Below are 15,178 nucleotides of genomic sequence, written 5' to 3' on the forward strand. Positions count from 1 at the left end.
AAATGAGTGTGCTCAAAAATACAAGCTCTTTCATATATATATATATATATATATATATATATATATATATATATATATATATATATATATATATACATATATATATATACATATATATATATATACATATGAAAGAGCTTGTATATATATATATATATATATATATATATATATATATATATATATATATATATATATATATAGGGGTGTCAGGTAGTGATGGGAAAATGAAGCTTCATGAAACACTTGCAATATGTTTTTACTCCTCTAGATGGTGCTCTTGGTTTAAATATAAAGGCTAGTGCAATGGAAAGAGATTCAATTTCCATCTTTAAACACACACGTGCCATCGAGAGGAGGGAAAAATTTAGTGAGTGCTTCATGAAGCCTCATTTCTCCATCACCAGTGTCAGGCGATTAAAATTTGTAATCGTAATTCATCGCATGACTTCAATAGTTAACTCACGATTAATTGAAAACATCTATTCCAAATGTAATGTACACGTTTTTAAGTTTTCATACTCTTATTAACATAAAAGTGGACAAAAAAAGTTAAACTAATAGAAATATGGCTGCTTCGTTTAGTCATTAATACAGTAATTTCATAAATCATAAAATTTAGTTAAAATAAAAAAAAATGCACTGTACTGTAAAAAACAAGTGTGATATTGATTTTTCGTTTGTAAGAAGTTGGTGACAGCTCAGTGCATTTTTCTTATCATATTAAGAGCTATCTAACCTTCAACATGAAGTAACTCATGAAATTCTGCACATTTTTAAAAATTGTAAAATGCAACTTGACCCCAGTCCCCACAAATATATGTATTATTATTAGGGATGTTCGATACCACTTTTTTTCAGACCGATACCAATACAGATACTCAGACCCTCAGTACTCACTGATACCGATACCAACTGCCGATACCAGTAGTACATTTTGACAAATAAAAAAAAAATCACGAAAAGATATTTTTAAACAAATATATTTCCTTTAATTTTGACACAAAAAAACAAAAAACAACAGCACATTATTAAATATATTACTACTAAATTTTGATGTGGACGTGTCTGCTGTGTTGTGACTGGAATTCCCACAGTACAGGCTTTCCAAGTAAGGGGCGCTCATTAATAAAATTTAAATTTTATTATTGTACTATTAAAATTAATAGCATAAAAGGAAGTTTAAAATTAACTCAATATGAACTCAATTTTGACACCCCTAATATATATATATATATTTCTACAAATACATGGTCTTTAACACTTGAAAAACGTTCAATAAACTAAACCTCAATAAACTAAGAAAACTAAAAATATCCTAGAGTGGAAAGCTAGACAAAGACAAACCATTTAGAACCCAAGCCCGAGAAAAAGAAGAAAAAAAAAAAAATCACACAAAAATAACAGAACAAAGAACAAAAAAGAATCAACGCCCTGTACAAACACGATGGCCCAATAATTTAAGAAAATAGTGCCTCTAAAACGTTCATATTGCTTTGTACCTCCGATGAGCGGTCCAAGTCGACCCTGTGGAACACCAAAAAGTCCGAACGGCAACTGAAGGTGGCGTCATCCACCTGATGATGTCACTCCAGACGTTATCGGATCCAGCTGCAGCCACTGGCATGCGAGTGTAGCCGAGGAAGGGAAGTCTTGTTCGGTCTCCCGTCTTGTAGTGTTGGCATTAAAAAATACAAATACCAATACACTACTACAGCGGAACCAAAGATGTTTCAATCTTTTTTTTTTCATTTTTTTTTTTTTTCATAGTTTAACCATTATTACTCTCTACAGCATTATTACTAAATCTATCACCACCAAAGATACACAAAGTGCATCAGTGTTTGAGTTTTCTCTTTGTGTGTTTGCGGTTCAACAATCAGTGCTCAGTTTGAGTTCTCAAAGGTGAAACTGGGAAGCGTCAGTAGCTTGGGGTTTGGAGAGTCACCGTCCTGCCCTGAACCCTCCCCAACACCAAGATCAAAAGAGTCCTTGGAGTCACTGGAGGGTGCTCTCCTCCTCAGGCAGGTGTCCCGATTGGGCATGGGAGGGGGAAACCCAAACCCCCCGAGAGCCGGGAAGAGGCCGGACCGGGGTTCCGATCCGTCGGGGGGTTCCACGGAAATGCAGGGGGGGCTCATCTTCTTCTTGCGTCGAGGTGAGGTCTGGCTGCTGATTTGCAGACTATCAGCCTGCGAGACGAAACCCGAGGAAGCGGACGTGGCGCTGTACTGGGGGCCGGACTCCACCGGGGAGCAAACCTCCACCGAGTGGCGACGGGGGTCGTCCAGCCAGGAGGAGGGGCGTGGGCGGGGAAGGAGATTGCTGCGACCCTGCGCGTCAACACTGTGAAACCTCTTCAACGGTCTCAAACAAGTACTCCCGCTTTCTTGGCAGTCCACATTGTTTTTGGAAGCCTCCTTAGCGCCAACGCCGAGTTCATCGTCCCGTGTCGTGACGTCATCACTTCCTGTCAACGCTCCCGCCGTAATACGAGACACTTCCTGGTCCATGGAGGCCTGATTTTGTTGGGAGTCGAGGCAGTGCTGGGTGCGCGCGGGTTTCGGGGAGGCGCCGGGCGTGGCGGGGACCAGGTGGAGAGCAGGCTGCTGCTGGGAGAAGGGGAAGGAGGTGGAAGAGGAGGCAGAGGAGGATGGAGGGAGGCCAAGAGAAGCCACATTGGCAAGTCCTTCCTTGCTTTCCCCTCCTTCTGAACACAGCACCTCCTGAGACTCGGTAGACACTGCGACCTGCAAGACGAGGAACGGGGGAGAAAGGGGGAGGGAGGATGAAATATTTAGGGTGGGATGGGGGAGGAGGTCGGACATAAATGTGTAATGAGGGGAGAATTTGGTGGAAGGCCACACGGTATGGGATTAAAAATGAGGTTAGTGTGAGCCGATGAGGATGAGAAGTCGTAGTTTGGGTCAAAGTTCACAAGCTGGTCAAGATATCCTGTGATTAGGCACTGCAGAAACTGGATTCGCTTCATCCTTTAATATTCACAAAGCGACAACAAAAATTTCGGTTTCTTTTCACACAGTAAAACAAACAATCAAAAAAAATAAAATAAAACACATTAACACAATCACACCTATTGACAATTTAGAGCCATTTTAGGTCAAATAAATAACTATAATAAAAAAAGTCTAGGGCTGAAAAACCTTTGAACATTGTAATGAACAAAACAGGAAGGATGGTCATTTTTTGCATCTCGTCTTCCTTTTTTGGACATGTTTGGCAATTTTGTGGATATTTTATGGTCATTTCCAGGATTTTTTCTTTTGTTTTGGGGTCTTTTATAGTTAATGTTTTGAACATTTTCTTTTCTGACTTTGTAATATAAATTTTTGGACTTTTTTTTTTGACAATTTTGTGTACTTTATATAATAATTTTCGGGATTTCTTCTTTTGTTTTTGGACATGTTATAGTTACCGTAATTTTTTTTGATTGTTTTTCTTTTCCATCTTTTTTTTTTTGGCAATTCCAAAGACATTTTATGATAATTATTCATGTTTTCATTTCTGCCTTTTTAAAAATCATTCTGAAATTTTTGACAATTTTTATCATCTCTTTTTCTGACAACTTACAAAATACATTATCTGACTTTTTTGGGGGGCAATTTTGTGTATATCATATGGTAATTGTTTTTCTTATCTGACTTTTTTTTTTTTTGGGCAAATTCCAAAGACATTTATTGGTGGTTATTAATGTTTTCGTTTCTGCCTTTTTACAATGTACATCATATGGTAATCTACTTTTTAGTCTCTTTTTCTGACAACTTACAAAATAAATTCTCTGACTTTTTTTTTTGTAATTTTGTGTAAATAATTTGGTAAATTTCTGCTTTTTTCTGGTTCTTTTTGGACATTTTATGGTCATTTTTAGGTATTTTTCTACATTTTTCATCTACCGTTTGTCTCGTTTCCTGACAACTTACAAATTTGGATTCTGACATTTTGGGAAGATTTAATTATTCATTTTTAAAAATCTAAATAGTTAAGTCATTCAAATAGTATTTTATCTAAACATATTTTAAAAAATAAAATAAATAATAAAATAACAATATGATAATGAATATAAATAATATAAAATAATATATATAATGTAATATATAAAAAAATGTTAAAAAAAGCAATAAAAATACATAAATAAATAAATCATAAATATTTAAAAAAATCTATATACCAATTTCTACTACTTTTTTTTTTTTTTTTTTTAGAAATCCACAGGGAGCCACAAAAGAGGGACTAAAGAGCCACATGTGGCTCCGGAACCGCAGGATGCAGACGCCTGATTTTTTAGACTCTTCATTCATCCATAGATTTTCTGGACCACTTATTCCTCATAAGGGCCGCGGGGGTGCTGGAGCCTATCCCAGCGGTCTTCGGACAGTAAGCGGGGTACATTCTGACACTGAACTGGTTGCCAGCCAATCACAGGATTGAGACTCTTCACTTGAGCTAAAATGAATGTTTTGAGAATGCGGGTGAAAGCCACACAAGCGCGCAATCTTCACAGCCTGATCCGAAATTTGAAACGTGGAATAATAATTTGACACCTGACTCTCTTGCCAATGAACAAATATTGTTTATGAGATTTTCCCAAGGTGAGCGTGTGAGCGGTGTTTCAAACAGTGAAACTCTTGCCAGCTAGACCCAGTGAGCTCTGAACCAGACCACTTGCCAGTTTAACCTTTGACCTTCACACAAAACAACTGTCAAAAGAGTTCAGAGTTACTGTGAAATACGATCTGCTTTGTGCATTTTTTGTGTGTGAGGTCAGAAGGCGAACACATGTAATTACAGCAGCAAAAGTGTTAGTGACAACAATATCTTCTAATACTCAAAAGTCTTCAAGTCGTGACAGACTCTAATCCTCAATTGACCACAGATTGGTTAATAACGTTTCACTTTATTGTGGTGTCAGTTTAAATTGCCTGTGGAGATGAGGAAGTAGGACTTGAATGAGTTTTAGAGATAGTCATGCCGTTCCCTGCATGAGTCTTAATGGTGTGACTAGAGAGACACCTAGTGGCCAAAGATAGCATAGCCAGCCCAGCCTCAGTAATATAACCAGAGTAAAGAATGATAAGAGTACATTCTAAAACAATGCTATAAAACAGATCAGGTAATTTTATGTTAACAGTTACTAGTCTAGTCGCTAAAAAATATATATATATTGTGCTCCATCACAATGACTCATGGCCAATTGCATTTGGACATCACTTGCTTTTGTTTTGAAACCCCCTGAGTTCTTGTATTTTAGTCATGAATATACCTTTAAGTAAGAATCTTCTGGTCATATACAGAATGCTTGGCCACAATTTTAGATGTGCTAGCTAGATGGCTCGAGGTAGACAAACAGTTGAAGAAATGACAAATGGAATGAAGCCAGCAGATTCGTAAATCTGTCCCGGTATGAACATGGAGTCCAGTGTTTCTGAAAGGCCAAATGGTGGCTAAAGTTCACTTTTCCCCTCACTGTTTCAGAAACAGGAGTATCTGTGCTTGAGCAGGAGCTCGGGGTCAGGCGGTTTTTGGGCCCAACTGAGCTGGGGTCAAGTAGTCACAGATACAGTATGGAAATAAAAATGCGGTAGCGAATCCGTGGGGGAGGATGGGAGGAAGAAGGGAAGGAGGGAATTGACACTGTTTAGAATGTGAAAACAAAAGGAAAGCTACATATTTATAAATGCATTTTAACGTAGCTTCTCTTTTGTCCAACCTCACATATGTTGAGACATAATAAAAAGTAGTGATGGTCAAATAATGAGGTTTTATGAAGCAGTTGTGATATTTTACAACTCCTCTAAATGGCACTCTTGGTTTAAAGATACAGTAGAGACTTAAATTATTTTCCATTGCACCAGCATTTATCTTTAAACTAGTGACAAATGAAGCTTCATAAGCACTTTTTTTTACTCCTCTAGATGGCACACACAAAAGATGCAGTTGAAATGTCATCAATTTCCATTGCACTGGCTTTATATTTCAGAGCCGTCTGGCCAACTGAAAACATGGACGCCATGTTGTTGCCCTCGGCGACAGGGCGGTGCGTGCGCTTAAGCGTGTAGCGCATGAGCATGCCTATCGTTTTGCATGCAAAATATCTTTTTTTTCACAAGCTAGGTGTGCAGTTTCTTTTATATTTTCCCCTTGTTTTATCTTTTAACCTTTGATGTATTAGACAAGCCGATAATATAAGGGATACAGTACACTGCATGGACGATACAGCCTATTACTAGTACATGGTATATATATATATATATATATATATATATATATATATATATATATATATATATATATATATATATATATATATATATATATATATACTCTATATGGATTTTGATTTTCAACGTTTTGAATGCTAGAAATGTATCAATGTGTTCATACATAACACATAACATTTTCAAATAAGAGATCTGATTTATCTCCTGTCTTCGGCTCCTGATATAACAAGCAAGATACTTGATAATAAAGCCAAATTTTCATGGTACCTATGAATGTATTATCACAGGTTCCTCTGTATTTCTTTTTCATATATGGTCTTAAATTTACATTTAATCATGATTTCAGTGTAATTGACAACCAAATGATCATATTTCCTTTTTTATTTTTATCAATGGCTTTCAATTGTGCATGTACAATATTTAGAACTTTTATTTACTTATATTTATTAACTTTCATTTACAACAGAAATTCCACAAAAACTCATTTCCATATGTTTTATCAAGAGTTAAAATCAATAATAATTTTATTTTAAGTATAATTAAAATCAATTATATTTTTATTTTCAATGATAACTCTGCATTGTTTAGTCCCACCAACTGCAAATCGTGTTACTTTACTTTGCACAGTGTCTTTGCAGTCCTCTCATTTGACTTTCACTTCCCACAATTTCCTCCTCTGCGAGTCTCCATAGCGCTGCCTGGTGGTTGTGAGCAACGCCATGCTTGGCAACAAGGCATGATTGGAACATGAAAGTGGAAACACCTATTGCAAAACACTACGAAATCCCAGCAGCTGCAATATGGCGTCCATATGTCATGTGACCAGCAGTTGACCAATCACAGCGTAGTAGCTCTGAAACCGAGTTGACCAAACTCTCTGTTATCTAGAGCTCTTTGTGAACCAAGAGCACCATCTAGAGGAGTAAAAAAATAATGTAAGTGCTTCGCGAAGCTTCACGAAGCTTCATTTTCTCATCACTAGTTTTTGTTATAATTCACAATTGATAAAATGGGTTGTGCTTATTTTTCATGACGTAGATTGGGATAAAATTGCAGTCAAAAAAAAGTGTCTGCAATTTTGTACTGCAAGGTACTTCCGATATTTTGGGCATTGTGGTTTAACATACCTTACTTACTCTATCGCTTCAATCCAGTAGGGGTAAGAGTAAAGTAAAATGAAAAGTTCAAATCATGCCTGAGGTGTTAAAGAGGTGTGGGACAGTGCAGTTGGGTCACCTGTCTGCGGAGCTTGCGGCTCACCGCATGTGTGCATCTGGGAGGGGGGAGTCGCGGTATACTTTCAGAGTCTGAGTGGCTGTGGGGGCAGATGGGTCTGAAGAGGTCAGTGGGAATGGTCAGTCGTTGGGAAAATTCTTCAGGTTGTGAACGCACTGAACCACTCGAGCCTAAAAACCAAAAGACAGGAAGTTACTTGATGCATAAAAATAACAACAGAGAAAGAAAGTCAGTAGAGAGTGGAACTCTGTCAAGGTTAAAGGGGAAGTCAAAATTTTCATTGCAATAATCCCACATATATTATTGTGATTTTTAATTCTCCACACTGTAACAACTCCCACACAATACTTCCAATTTACACCATTTAAATTTCAACTTGCTGAAAAAATTCACGCCTCCCGGGGTATATATATATCGTCTGATTCCACATGACTTACAGTATTCGCACAATTTACTGTTAAATATCAACTTTTACCCATTCATTTTCAATGGGACAGACAGTGAACTTTTTCTAAGCATCAATTTCCACGCCCACTTTCATACATATAACTTATCATCATTAACCAGGTAAAGTGCATTGTCCAGTAACCAGGAGGTCAAAATTTCATAATTTATCTCTCAATTTTCCTCACAAGCATTCCACATGCATTCAAATCTTAGCATTCACCTATTAGCATTCAACTTTCAGCATTCCCACGCAATTTCTCCAGAAATTGCACTTAGTCTGGTATTCTGCAGCCCCACTAGTCGAAACAAACGACATTCTGATTACCGTAATATTTCTATTGTGGAACACGAATTAAGAATTTTAATCCATATGATGGGGAAGTGCATTTTGCAATTTGCTGTCGACTGAAAACGACATCACAGTTGCTCAGAACTCAGGTAACGACTAATCACGGCTCAGCTTGCAAACGTCACATAACCAAACTAAGATTACAAATGAACACCACTAGCATATGCTTCTAGTTTTTCAAAAATATTTCAGCATTAGTATAGTGATAAATTAAGATACATGCAATATTAACAACAATTGTTTTTCACCTTCACCACTTATATAAAAAAAAGCTTGCAATCGGAAAATAAATCCTTGATCACAGCTTCGCCATTTGAAAAACTAACCCTCCTGTTATGTTCAAGTTTAAGAACAAATGTTAGCTTTGTGCTATCAAACTTGGCACCAACAGACAATTAAAAAGAAAAAAAGAAAAAAAAAACTTTTGGGACATTTGTAAGGGGCATTGAGTTTACACATTTATATCAACAGACTATAAGAAGTGGTTAATTTTGACATAAACAGTTAATAATAAGCTATAACAATGTTTAATGTGTTGGTTTTGGAATGTTAAAGATTGCAGGTCAAAATGACCCATATTATAAAAATGACCTGCTTAGTTTTTTTTTTTCTATGAAACATCTTGACAGACAATGAAAATTGCTCACTTTTATATTTTCAGTGAAATGTTTACCAGAATGCTTTTGGAACATTCAATGTAGCCTAGGTCAAACGAAACCATTTTAACTTTGAAAACTGAAAATGAGTAGTTTTTCACAGTGGAACTTTATCAACAGAGCTAAAATTGTTTATTTCTGACATATTTGTACTGAAAAATATATAATAATGGAAAAAAATACATAAATTAATGTACTAATTTACTAATTAATGTACTGTATTAATTAATGCACCGCTTGACTACTTCCTGAACTTAACACCACTGCTTGGTTTGCTGTCTTTCATGAGTGGAAAACTGATTAATCGAGATGTGTCTGGCCATTGTCGTCGTGGTTACTGAGGTCAGGCACACCTGGATTAATCAGCTTGTCCACTCATGAAAGACAGGAAATGAAGGAGTGGTATTGAGTTCAGGAAGTAGTGAATTTGTGCAAAGAACCCATTCATTATCAGGGTACTTCTAGAACAGGGGTGTCCAAACTTTTTCCTCTGAGGGCCACATACAGAAAAATAGAAAGTTGCAGGGGCCACTTTGATTTTTTTTTTTTTTTTTTTTAGTTATTTATTAACACATTCATTGCCAGACCAGCAAAAAATGCATCATTTGACGTCTTTTTCCGTCAATGGCAGTGAATGAGTTAAACATGGTAAAAATCAATGAAGCAATTATAAATTGTTGATATAATGTACAGTTACTTATTGAAAACTGCTAACAGTTACAAGGAAATAGTGACCCTTGTGTGCCACTATAATAGATTTGCCTCTCCACTGTGCAGCAGCTGATCCCAACTTGACATTCTGAACCACAAGAACAATCAGTCGTTAACTGACCACACTTAACAACCATTAATGTGATGTTTTCACATTTTTTTCATTAATAATTAACCATTAATTAATGTGATGTTTTCACAAATTGGATGTTGACACTAAGAAACAAGTGGATGAAACTATTTTTATTTCTGGAACTGAATTATTAGCTGCAAATTTGTGTCTTTGCCTAGCTAGAAATGTTTAATCCACACTCATTTTTTTTTAAACAGCATTGAAAAATTATTTTTAGTATTTTAGTATTTAGCCAAAAAATGTATGGCTGGCCGCAAATGGCCCCTGGGCCATAGTTTGGACCCCTGTTCTCGACCATTAACCAAAGCCCGGGTCAAACTGACCCATTTCAAAGTAGAACTACAATAACAGTATTTAATGATGACATTTGCTAAAATGGTTCATTTGAATTTGCAATGCAAGTGGTTAATAATATTTACTGGGAACATTTTTCATCATTAAATATAGCCCGGGTCAAATTGACCCGGGAACATTATTGCTGTTCCTGAGAATCCTACCTAACAGGGGCAAACAATAAATAGAAAGCAAACCTGACCCCAAAAAAAGTCAAGGCAGAGTATTTTTTAAGTATTTTTCCCATCTGGTAGTACAATAGGCCACATTCATTTCATTGCATCTTTATTCTGAGGGAGAAAAATTCCGCATCTGACGTTACCCGAATGGGCCCAATGAGAGCCCAGTATGTGCTGGGGCCGAGGTGAATGTGGTGGAGGCTGCGCTGAGGTCGCGGCGGGCTTGCCGAAGGCCTGCCGGGGGACGAACATGTAGCTGTCGTTGGGTAGGGAGTGTGTGCGTCCTACCGCAGGCTTCCTGACACTCAGCAGCTTGTCCTCCAGCGCTTCCCCAGGGTCCAGCTGCTCGACCTGTTGAATGAGACACAAGTCAACTTTCATTTAAAAGCTGGGTGGCTGAAGCCTAACATTCTACTTGTACATTACGAGAAACAAAGAGGCAGCGGGCTTCAGCATACACAGAAAACAGATGTTGGGAGTTGGCTGGAACAGAGCTGCCGCAGATCACACCATCTTATAAAACTGAATTTTAAAAGCAATTTCTTTGAAGTGCAAGCTAAATAAATAAATAAATGAATCCCCTCGCTCCTTTAACTGTTATTAGCCTGCTGTCAGCTGGGGCAGTGTCTTGCAGCCTGGCCCACCGGTGCCCACTACAAGACCAGTAGACAGAGGATAGACCAAACACAAGCAGAACCATTGACGGGAGAGGACCGTGACTGAAAACGTGGACTCACATGAAAGCACGGTGGAGAAAGGCAGAACAATGTAGAGATTCAAGAGAGAAGGGAAAAGCTGTCAACTGCTAGGTGCACTATTCTACTGCACTAGAACACATCAGGCTGGAAAGATGGAATGAGAAAGAGAAATAGGAAGTCTTCCAACATCACTTATAGCCCTTTACGTTCCTATCGCACCAATTCCTTATTTTCCCGTTTTCTTGTCCCAGCACAATCCAATTAACAGTGATTTTATGTCATGTGCTGGCGGAGTCTTACACAAATTGACTCAAATGTTTCACTGAGATGCAGTTTGGACCAAGGTTAAAGTAACCCCTCTCGGGAAGAGATGACATCATGACCGACCCATTAGACCCTACTCCCCAATTTACAGTCAATTTATTTTCAAATTTGTGGTGGGAATCTCCTTCACGAACAGTATATCACATGAATGTAGGAATTTCTAGTAGGTCACGAAAATTTGTCAGGTATAGATGAAAATCTGTAACATGGTAAAATGTGTACTCATACAAAAATAAAGTCATAATGAGGGAAAATGTTGATATAGAAATGGTCATTAATTTTTAAAGGATAAGTCGTCAAAATTTTATGAATTTAGCAAAAAACAAAACAAAACAAAAACACACTCGTTTTTCTCCATCTCAGGGACCTATTCCCTAAATTTTGCGTCACCTAACCGGCGCTAACCGGCAAAAATGGAGCGCCTAATTCACTAAACACGCGCAGATGGGGAAATCCGTCACTAAGAACGCTGCCAACCAGATTGCGCCCCGGTGCGCCAGTGATATTTGTGCGTATGTAAATTAGGTAATTTGCATACATTTGATGCAAAATATGCCCACCCCAATGCAAATGAGTCTCATACAGCGTCTACTTCACTAACGCCAGCCCAAATAGCCACACTGAGTTTGCATGACGCAAATAACTTGCATGTATAAACCTGCCGCAACCTCGATCCCGGGATCGTGACAGCAGTGCATGGCATGGTGCACGTCGCTCTCTGGCTGATCACGCAGAGAGGAGTGAGGGACAGAGAGAGAGAGATTTTTCTGTTGGTTTAGGACATATAACGTAACCCGGGCTGATCGTCAATGGCGGGAATGCATTTTACGATCATTCTTACGTGCCAGATGCATACTGTACACCCACGCCAACCTCTGAAAATATATATTTTTTTAAATAATTGCGCCAATAATTTGTACTTTATGAACGAATGACATCGTTGTCGTCTTCTCTGCTCTGTCCAGCTTAATGGTGCTTACCCTCGGTCCAACCTCGCTTTCTGATGATGTCATCTTTCTCGCAACTGTTACTATAACAACCATGTTCTTGGCGCAAATCCATTGCCATGTGTGGTAATTCAGGTGCAAATTTGCTCCAAGCTGTCAGTTTTGTGGGCGTGTTTGCGCCGGTATATGATTAGAGCAATATCCTTAGTGAACAGGTGGTAACTGGGCGCAGACTGCGGGTGCAGTTGTGGTGCAATATTTCGCGTTATTACCGGACGCAGCGCATTCTTAGTGAATATACCCCTCAGTGTGTTGCCATTTTGCCACTTAGGCACTGTGATGTCATTTTCAGTTGAAAGCAAGTTCAAACTTAAATAATTCAGTCCAAATATACCACTGAGCTCAGCATTTACACAGTCTTTCTCTAGAATGATATGAATTATATATAATAGCTAGTAAATATTTTTTTTCATGTTCTACTGACTTATAATAATGCAAAATGGAATTAACATGGCAACCTTGCTTCATTTGCTGTACTTTTGCTGGAAATAAAATAATGAAAAAAAAAAAAAAAAGCTCAATACCCAAATTATTAAAAAAAAAAAAAAAAAAAAAAAAAAAGGTCTTGCTGCTACGAGCACAAATTATTGCGCAAAAATGAGGAAACTTGAGACTCCAGCTCTGTTATGTGACATCACCATTGGTGTGATCACTCGTCAAGGTAGTCTGAGGTCACTAACTGCTTCCAAATGTTTTGGTTAGGTAATTATTTTTTTACCCCACATTTGCTTTCTGATGACGGTGATGAAGCTACAGTTTAGGAGGATTGACATTATAAATCACGACACATCTGTTTCATACGCATTTTAAGGTAATTGTTAAAAGTATTTAACACAGTGGTTCTTAACCTGGGTTTGTTTATGTGCATATGAATTCCCATGTATAATTGAACGTACGGTGTCCCACAGGGCTCCATTCTGGGGCCTCTGCTGTTTTCATTGTATCTGCTGCCCCTGGGAAAACAGCGATGGTGGTAGTAAAATTTGATATCAGAATGAATTAGAAATTACTTTCCAAATGTGGGGAAATGAGTATCGCAAGGCATATTATACTATAAAAACCTCAAGGGTACACATTTTGTTTGATTGGCCTGTAAAAACCTTTGCCGTCACCGTGATTTCAACTACTGAAGTGGAGTTTTAGGTGCGCCGAGACATCTGCTTTAAACTTAAACGTTTAACAGTTATATGTGAGCCTGGTAGGGTGGTCAAGTGGGCAAGTGGCTTTGGAAGACTCTGGGAAGTAAACACTACTACAAGATACTGCAAACAGGAGGAAGAGGAGCAGGTATGAAAGGAAAAAAAAGTAACTGTCAGTACATTGCATTCCAGGCTGCTTAGAGAGAGGGGATTAAAATCGTCAGCGACCAACTCCTCTGTCAGAGCTAGGGACCAGGATTGCTCAGAGGCCAGAGACAGAGCTTCCATCTCAGCTAGAGGAATCTAAACAGGAAGAGACAGTGGTGGGTGAGCAGACAAAGCAAATACACTGTGCGCTGTGAAAACACAAATATGAAGATGACAAAGAGCAAATATACATTTTAACAACATAAATAATAGACACAAAGTATGACGAATGGATTCATGGACAACATTATTAGCATGCTTGGGCATTGCATTGACAAGATGTGATAATGGGGAGAAAAAAAAAAAACGGAGACCAAAATATGCCTCTAAGTCAGAGTTGGATGTATACCTCACAAAGTTTAGTGTGCATCAAAGGACTCTGCATGTGTGATTTACTTTTTTGTGGATTTTTACGGCAATTCTAAATGAACATTCAGACTCAAGGGAAGAACAATGTGAAAAGACTACACTAAAAGGTACAGACTTTTAAATCACCGTATTTCAGTCATCACTTATCAAAGTTATTAGAATGTTTCCATTTTTTTTAGTTATTTTATTATTAACAGTAGTTAACTTAAAAATAAATAAATTTAAAAAAAAGATAGAGTGACATAATTGTATATGTTGCATCTGAAGAATCAGAATAACATTCTGAATTTGTCATTAAAGTTATAACTGAGTGTTAACTGCAACATCTTGGGAAAAACATCTGTGTATAATACTTTTCCCATACCTATGATTAACATCCTTTGAAGTATTCTTAAAATCACCTTTCTGAAAATCTTGTTCTTGTACTAGTTTATAGTTTTTTAAATAATTTTAGAAAGCCATTTTTTTGTTTCTTTGCTTTTAAATCTCTTTAAATGTCTGTAACTGTTTTTACATGTACTTTTAGTTAAAGTTTGTGAAGCATTGAGTCATGTTTTGTATGAAATGCTATAAATCAATGATTCTATTTTTAGGTGCTGGTAAACAACTAAACAATGTGGAATTTTTTGTATTTTTTGTATTTTTTTTTTTTTTATTAGGCTCACTGTACAGTCTAAAAACAGTTGGATAAAAAAATAATCAAATTATGGATCAAAAATGGACCAATCCACTTTATTGGTCAATTTGACCCGACTTTCTTTATTTTTTTAGAGTGTATAATATGTAAATTTGAGATGTGTTTAAAAAAAGGAAGGAAAAAAAAAAAGAGTATTATTCATACTTTCAGAAAGTCAAAATGTAACCTAACATTGCCAATACATTTGATAAACGTTTTAAAGGTTTAACTCTTTTACTGCCACACGTTATCAAAAAAACTTTGATAAAATAAAGGCTTTGATCATTCACGAAAAGAGATGCAATGCTTCCATCTGCTGGCCATAGTTAGTGGGTGTTTTTGATTCCACAACCCATTGACCAGGCAGCACTGCACTTAAGACGTTGCACTGAGACAAAAATTAAAATAAAAACTTAATTGACGTCATTTAACGTTTATGGCGGCATACGTTGTGATTTTAATGATCGTTATTAAA

General features: G+C 37.2%; 1 protein-coding gene across 19 annotated transcripts in view; it reads right to left on the reverse strand.

Moving 5' to 3' along the window:
• Nucleotides 1-209: 209 nt before the first annotated feature.
• The window catches only part of cacna1g (calcium channel, voltage-dependent, T type, alpha 1G subunit), a 255,234-nt gene continuing 240,265 nt past the window's right edge, over nucleotides 210-15,178 (reverse strand). For 12 of the 19 annotated variants that reach the window (XM_077503953.1, XM_077503942.1, XM_077503952.1 and 9 more), the window contains 4 exons: nucleotides 13,632-13,754; nucleotides 10,427-10,634; nucleotides 7,476-7,645; nucleotides 210-2,750 (listed from right to left, as the gene is read on the reverse strand). In XM_077503953.1, the coding sequence (XP_077360079.1) occupies nucleotides 1,887-2,750; nucleotides 7,476-7,645; nucleotides 10,427-10,634; nucleotides 13,632-13,754 (1,365 nt within the window). In that variant the 3' untranslated portion in view covers nucleotides 210-1,886. Of the gene's footprint in view, nucleotides 2,751-5,485; nucleotides 5,556-7,366; nucleotides 7,383-7,475; nucleotides 7,646-10,426; nucleotides 10,635-13,631; nucleotides 13,755-15,178 lie in introns of all 19 variants that reach the window. The other 7 variants (XM_077503948.1, XM_077503947.1, XM_077503946.1 and 4 more) reach the window with 4 other exon arrangements.

The sequence above is a fragment of the Festucalex cinctus genome, chromosome 17 (assembly GCF_051991245.1).
Source record: "Festucalex cinctus isolate MCC-2025b chromosome 17, RoL_Fcin_1.0, whole genome shotgun sequence".
Lineage (NCBI taxonomy): Eukaryota > Metazoa > Chordata > Actinopteri > Syngnathiformes > Syngnathidae > Festucalex > Festucalex cinctus.